Consider the following 7,157-nt stretch of genomic DNA (forward strand, 5'->3'; position numbering starts at 1 on the left):
TTTACTCAAACTCGTGTCCATTGAGTCAGTGATGCCATCCAACCATCTCATCCTCTGTCGTCCCCTTCTCCTCCTGCCTTCAATCTTTCCCAGCATCAGGGTCTTTTCAAATGAGTCAGTTCTTTGCATCAGGTGGCCAAAGTATTGGAGTTTCAGCTTCAAACATCAGTCCTTCTGATGAACATTCAGGACTAAATTTCCTTTAGGATGGACTGGTTGGATCTCCTTGCAGTCCAAGGGACTCTCAAGAGTCTTCTCCAACACCACAGTTCAAAAGTATCAATTCTTCGGCACTCAACTTTCTTTATAGTCCAACGCTCACATCCATACATGACCACTGGAAAAACCATAGCCTTGACTAGACAGACCTTTGTTGGCAAAGTAATGTCTCTGCTTTTTAATATCCTGTCTAGGTTGGTCATAACTTTTCTTCCAAGAAGTAAGCGTCTTTTTATTTCTGACAAAATGTGGTCCACTGGAGAAGGAAATGGCAAACCACTTCAGTATTCCTGCCTTGAGAACCCCATGAACAGTATGAAAAGGCAAAAGGATAGGACTGAAAGATGAACTCCCCAGGTCAGTAGGTGCCTAGTATGCTACTGGAGATCAATGGAGAAATAACTCCAGAAAGAATAAAGAGATGGAGCCAAAGCAAAAACACCACCCAGTTGTCGATGTGACTGGTATTGGAAGCAAGGTCTGATGCTGTAAAGAGCAATATTGTATAGGAACCTGGAATGGTAGGTCCATGAATCAAGTCAAATTGGAAGTGATCAAACAGGAGATGGCAAGAGTGAACAACATTTTAGGAATCAGCAAACTAAAGTGGACAGGAATAGGTGAATTTAACTCAGATGACCATTATATCTACTACTGTGGGCAAGAATCCCTTAGAAGAAATGGAGTAGCCATCATAGTCAACAAGAGTCCAAAATGCAGTACTTGGATGCAATCTCAAAAATGACAGAATGATCTCTGTTCATCTCCAAGGCAAACCATTCAATAGCACGGTAACTCAGGAGGGTCTCAAAACTCCATAGACTCTTCAGGAAAGAAAATTAAACTGTGTTTTTATTATTTCTCGCTCAGTTGTGTCTGTCTTTGTGACCCCAGTGAACTGTAGCCCGCCAGGCTCCTCTGTCCATGGGGATGCTCCAGTCAAGAATCCTGGAGTGGGTTGCATTCAGTTTTCCAGGGGATCTTCCGGACCCAGGGATCAAACCTGGGTCTCCTGCATTGCAGGCAGATTCTTTATCACCTGAGCCACCAGGGAATCTTTACATAATATCACTGCCAAGTCATCTGCCCAATTAGCTTTAACATATTTATGCAACAGTTTGCATAAAATAGCATAAAACTTGACTACGAAAAATGCTCACCTGTTACCTGCAATTTTCCATTTTGATTATATTTGCTTTCTTCACCTGCAGGAAGAAGGGTCTCTGAGTCACTCGACATAGGGGCCTCTTGTAATTGACAAGGTTTAGACGGGCCAGTCAGAGAAGGCAATGGCACCCCACTCCAGTACTCTTGCCTGGAAAATCCCATGGACGGAGGAGCCTGGTAGGCTGCAGTCCATGGGGTTTCCAAGAGTCAGACATAACTGAGTGACTTCACTTTCACTTTTCACTTTCATGCATTGGAGAAGGAAATGGCAACCTACTCCGGTGTTCTTGCCTGGAGAATCCCAGGGATGGAGGAGACTGGTGGGCTGCCGTCTATGGGGTTGCACAGAGTCAGACACAACTGAAGCGACTTAGCAGCAGCAGCAAACTGGCCAGTATGGAGAGAGTGCTGTGTCCTCACAGGCAGAGAGGCCAGATGCTGGAGTGACCTCAGACGTGCATCCCAACGTCAGGAGCCCCTCTGGCTCAAGCAGGAACTCTAACTCTCCTTTCTTCCCTGCAGGACTACCAGCTGGATAGTGGCACCCTGCTGGCCTCCCCCTTGCTGAAGCGCTTCACCTGGGCAGAGAGCAAACCCAAGGCCTCCCTGAAGTGAGTAAGGAAGCTGGGGGTGAGGGGTTTGCTCACTTTCTGGAGGGGCAAGAGGGACGATGCCCGGGAGGAGGGTTTCACGGCCATACTTGAGGGCTACCTGCCCTCCTAAACTACAGTGTCCAGGCCGTGCAGAAAGCTCTTTTCCCTGGAAGGACAGGAAAGAGGGCATAAAAGCAGACATATGGACACGGCTGGGGCGGGGGAGGAAGGAGAGAGTGGGAGGTATGGAGAGAGTAACGAGGAAACATACACTGCTGCTGCTAAGTCACTTAAAGTCGTGTCGGACTCTGTGCGACCCCATAGACGGCAGCCCTGCAGGCTCCTCAGTCCCTGGGATTCTCCTAGCAAGAACACTGGAGTGGGTTGCCATTTCCTTCTTGGAAACATACATTACCATATATAAAATAGATAGCCAATGGGAATTTGCTATATGACTCAGGGAACTCACACCGGGGCTCTGTGACAAGCCAGAGAGGTGGGATGGGGAGGGAGGTGGGAGGGATGTTCAAGTGGGAGGGGACATGAGTCAACCTATGGCTGATTCCTGTTGATGTTTGGTAGAAACCAACACAATCCTATAAAGCAATTATCCTTCCATTAAAAATAAATAAATTTTTTAAAAAATCATTAAAAAAAAAAAAAAGAAAACAGAAACAAGCGGACACCTGAGCACCATGCTCTGGAAAGGAAGAGTGGGATTTGAGAGAAGACAGAACATTCCAGCAAAGAAGGCAGTCCAAGCACTTGAAGCACAGTCTTTCAGCTGAAAGGAGCCGGACGTCCTCAACCGTGAACAGTGTACAGTCCGGACCAGAGACCTGTCCGAGGGGGCGGGGAGAGAACGTACACCCAATACCCCCCGGGGAACCACAATGAGGGCACAAGAAGGGCCCCAGGACAGTCATCTAGTCCTAAGACGTGTCATCCTGAGACCCCAGCTCTTCCAAATGAAGGCTCGTTTCCTATTAGATCCCCCTCTCCTGCTTCTACCCAGCAGCCAGTGACAACACTGTCAGAACTACGAGGGCTCTCGCTGGACTCTGCACGGGCCCACTCCTCTCTGCCCAAGGATATCGTTGGACAGGGCAAGGCCCACCAGATCTGCCTTCCCTTCCCCGTTCAAACATCTGCTCTTGTCTCTCCCCGCGCCCCCCACCCCCACAGAACCGTTCTGCCCCTCTTTTATCTCAATCAGGGATCTGCAGACTTCCCCCACTCACCCCCCCAACCCCTGTCTTTTCATTTGCATTTATTTAAACAGAGTTCCCAAAACACTTGGGAGAAGTTGGGCCTCCTTCAGTAAGCAAAGGACCTGAAAATAAGATTTAAAAAGTGAACAAAGGCTTCAGTTCCTCCACAACACAGGTGGAGTGCTCCCTTCTGTTTTCCTCAAACTCTCAGGCACCCCGTGTTTTCCATACAGTTGAAGAGCTAGGAGAACAAGAGTACTTTGGGAGTGGACCTGTTTAAAAAGGGAACCATGCCTAGTGAAGTCACGTGACTTTTTACATCTTTCATGATCAATACTTTTGGTGGAGTTGAAATGCTGTTTTCATTCTGCATTTGTGTAGTTTGGTGCTGTGTTCAGAGTTAAGCGTTTTCAGAAAAGTATGTTCTGCATGTGTTTTTTTACAGTCTAAATTCTGACTGCTGAGAAGTTTCTATTGTACGAAACTTCACTTAGATGGTTTTTTTTCCTGAATGCAGACCCATTCGTAAGGGGCCAGTGACAACCACTCACCTCTGCCACTTATAAAAGCAGCTGACAGATGAGCAATAAAATGCAGCTGTGTCCAGTCAACCATACTCACAAGAGCTGGTGGCCTCGGCCAGGGAACACACGAAAATAAGCTTCACCTTATTAGTCATCAGGGCAATGCAAATCACATGAGACACCTCTTCACCGACCCCCTCCCCCCGCCCCCCACCAGGATGGTTTGAACCAGGGACATCATTCTAGAACTCTGGTCCTCACTAACCAGAGTCAGTGTTAGGGAAGACATGGAGAAATTAGAACGCTGGATGCTTGATGGTGGAAACATGAAATACTGCAGCCACTTTAGAAAACAGTCTAAGTAGTTCCTCAGAAGGTTAGAGTTCCTCTGTGAGCCAGCAATGCAACTCTGTAGGTATATATATACCCCACAGAAACGTATATGCAAATATTCATAGCAGCACTGTTCATAGGAACCAAAAGTAGAAACTCTAGTGTCTATCAGTTGGTGAATGGATAAATAAAATGCATATATCCGTACAAGAGAATATTTGTCAATCAAAAGTACAAGGTACTGATAGGCAGCTACAACATAGATGAACCTTGAATTAAGTGAGAGGAGCGAGTTGTATATGATTCCTTTTATATGAAATGCTCAGAATAGCCATCTGTGAATATAATAAAAACCATTGACTTCTACACTTTAAATAGGTGAATTGTACAATATGTAAACATGTCAATAAAACTATTGTTTTAAAAAAAAAACAAACCAAACAGGTGGCCACCTCACAGGCTAGTTTGCAGACCCGGATGTAAACCAAAGGGTGTCCGCAGACACCTCTGGGCAGTGGGACCCCAGCTCATCAACCACAGGGGACTGGAGGGCTGGGAATGCTCCCTGGCGAACACCCGCGCACCTGTGTCCTCTCCGTGGGCACCCAGGGACCCCGAGCCCAGTCCTGGGCAGGTCACGGGACACGGAGTGACGGCGCAGGGGCGGGGGGGAAGCGGGGCCCACGTGTTCTTGTTTCCTGCCTTGAAACACTTCCAGACCTTTGTGGGGAAAAAATGAAAGCCATCCATTGCCTCCTCCACTCCGAGACCAGCATACAGAGCATGGCTCAAAGGCCGGGTGCGCCAATCCCGAGCCAAACAGCCAGCGGCGGTGGGGTTCTCACTCCCCCCTGCGCTGCTGAACCTCAAACACGGAGGACCAGACTGGCTCCCGCCCCACACGGATCCAACCCAGAAGCCAGTCTTTTCGCCCTGACCCGCGAGCGACACACTGCCCGGAACTGAATGGAACTGAACTCTTCTCTCCTCTGGAGCACAAACTTGAGAGGGAGAAACTTACTAAGTTTCTGTAGCACGTCCTAGTGTCGCTCCAGATGGCTGCAACAACCTTGCACGAAGTCGTGGCTCAGAACGGGAGAAATGGATCCTCTTGCAGTTCCGGAGGCCGGACGTCCCAGAACGAGGTGTCGGCAGGGCTGCGCCCCGACACGAGGACCCCTCCCCCCTAGCACATCCAGGCCAGCGCCTCCTCCAGCCCTGACGCCCCGGCCCTCCTCTGCGGGCGCTGTGATGCCCCCGCCCGGACACGTGGGATTGCATTCAGGACCCACCTGGGTGATGCAGGCGGCGCCTCCTCTCAGGATCCTCTATTTTAATCACAGCTCTCTCCTTAGAAGATGCTGTTCACAGGTTTAGCATCTTTTGGCCAATCCCAGGTGCTAACTGACCCGCGGAGGGGAGCGCTGGACCCAAGCCTGGGAGCTGTTTTCCACCAGGAATTCTGGATTTGTTTTAACTAACCCCACCCTCTGCCCCCGGCCAGCGGACTGACCCCCAGCTGGTGGAGGAGAGGTCGTGGGCAGCTCCAGACACCCCAGCCTAGTTTGAGGTGGGACTCAACAAACATTCAGTCTCGGATGGTTTTGAACAAGTGTTAGTCCGCCAGTTGACGCCAACTCTTTGCGACCTCATGGACCGTAGCCCACCAGGCTCCTGTGTCCATGGGATTTTCCAGGCAAGAATACTGGAGTGGGTTGATATTTCCTTCTCCAAGGGGTCTTCATGAGTCTCAGGGATCGAACTCGGGCCTCCCACGTTGTAGGCAGATTCTTTACCGACCACGGAAGCCACTGGGCTTGAACCAACGGCCCACTGAAGAGTGGACTTAAGTGTTTCCAAGAAATCCATTTTGTACAATTGATTTTTTTTTCTTTCTTTTCTGTCTTTAGCTTGAGAGTAATCAGTAAGAGTAAGGAGTCGGGCCTTTCTGACCTCAGCAGACCCACGTTCTGCCACGCCAGCTGTGGGCACCTGAGCGCAGGCCACCGCAGGTTCACCTATGACCACTCGGAGCTGGAGAGGAAGATTTCCTGCTGCTCGCCTCCCCCCGACTACAACTCTGTGGTCCTGTACTCCACCCCACCAGTCTAAAGCCCGATTCTGCACAGCCATCTTTCTAGAACCACATGTGTATTTATACCCCCCAGAAAACTAGCTTTTGCCAGTATTATGCATATAGAAATTGACACCTTTTCCTTTCCACAGGAGCCAGCTGCTTTTTTTGTGATTTTTTTTTTAATAGTGCTTTTGTCTTTTTTGACTAACAAGAATGTAACCCCAGATAGAGGAATAGTGACAAAGAGCGCCACTGCTGACCCTCGCAGGACTCAGCGGGGAGGAGAAATCCTGACCCCGCCCTGGACTTGCCTCTCCCCCTGACCCTGGAGATCCCAAGGCCTCCGGGCTCCAGGTGGCTCAGGACACACGCTGTCACCTGTCACTGCAGCTCGGACTCTGCGGGCCAGCAAGGCCTGTGCTGTCAAAGGCATGGTTCTGGGGTCTCCAGCAGGCTCTGTGTGTGGGGGGGAGGGGGGATGGGGAGAGGACACAGGGCAGAGGCGGGGAGGGGGACTGGAGCTGCACCTCGTGGGGAGGGAGTGGGTAGAGGACAATGCCACCTGGTCCACCTTGGAGAATCCATCCAGGGAGCAGACAGGACGGAGGGGTGATGGGAGGTTAAAAAAAAAAAAAAGCCAAACATAATTTTTGGAACCATCAAGTAGATTGTAAAACCTTAGGTGGGCTCACCCCAGTGAGTCTGGTCTGTTATGTCACCTCTTAGGCTTAAAGCCACGTTTTCACAGATAACATCAGCTTCTATTTTGAGTATTCATATATAGTCCAGACACTTAACTCACTTCTTTGTTCTAACCTGTTTCAGTTAGTAATCAAAGGAAGCTGAGGAGAAGGGCAACAGTCTTGTGGAGGTTTTCTCTAGACCCAAACTAGAATAGATGGACAAAAAGGGAAGGCGGAGTGAAAACCCCCTCTGCACCAGACCAACTGCCTGAAACCGAGGGGACTGGAGGACAGGAAGTCAGCCACGTGTCCTTCTTATTCAGTGGGGACCCCAACTCTCACGCTCGTCT

At 49.6% G+C, this 7,157-nt stretch overlaps 1 protein-coding gene across 1 annotated transcript in view; it reads left to right on the forward strand.

Annotated features, from left to right (window-relative positions):
- Positions 1–6,787, forward strand: part of FLT1 (fms related receptor tyrosine kinase 1) — a 197,828-nt gene extending 191,041 nt beyond the window's left edge. The window contains exons 29-30 of the mRNA XM_043477541.1: positions 1,909–1,997; positions 5,958–6,787. Coding sequence (XP_043333476.1) covers positions 1,909–1,997; positions 5,958–6,159 — 291 coding nt within the window. The 3' untranslated portion in view covers positions 6,160–6,787. The remainder of the gene's footprint in view (positions 1–1,908; positions 1,998–5,957) is intronic.
- Positions 6,788–7,157: the final 370 nt, after the last annotated feature.

The sequence above is a fragment of the Cervus canadensis genome, chromosome 9 (genome assembly GCF_019320065.1).
Source record: "Cervus canadensis isolate Bull #8, Minnesota chromosome 9, ASM1932006v1, whole genome shotgun sequence".
NCBI classification, from domain to species: Eukaryota; Metazoa; Chordata; class Mammalia; order Artiodactyla; family Cervidae; genus Cervus; species Cervus canadensis.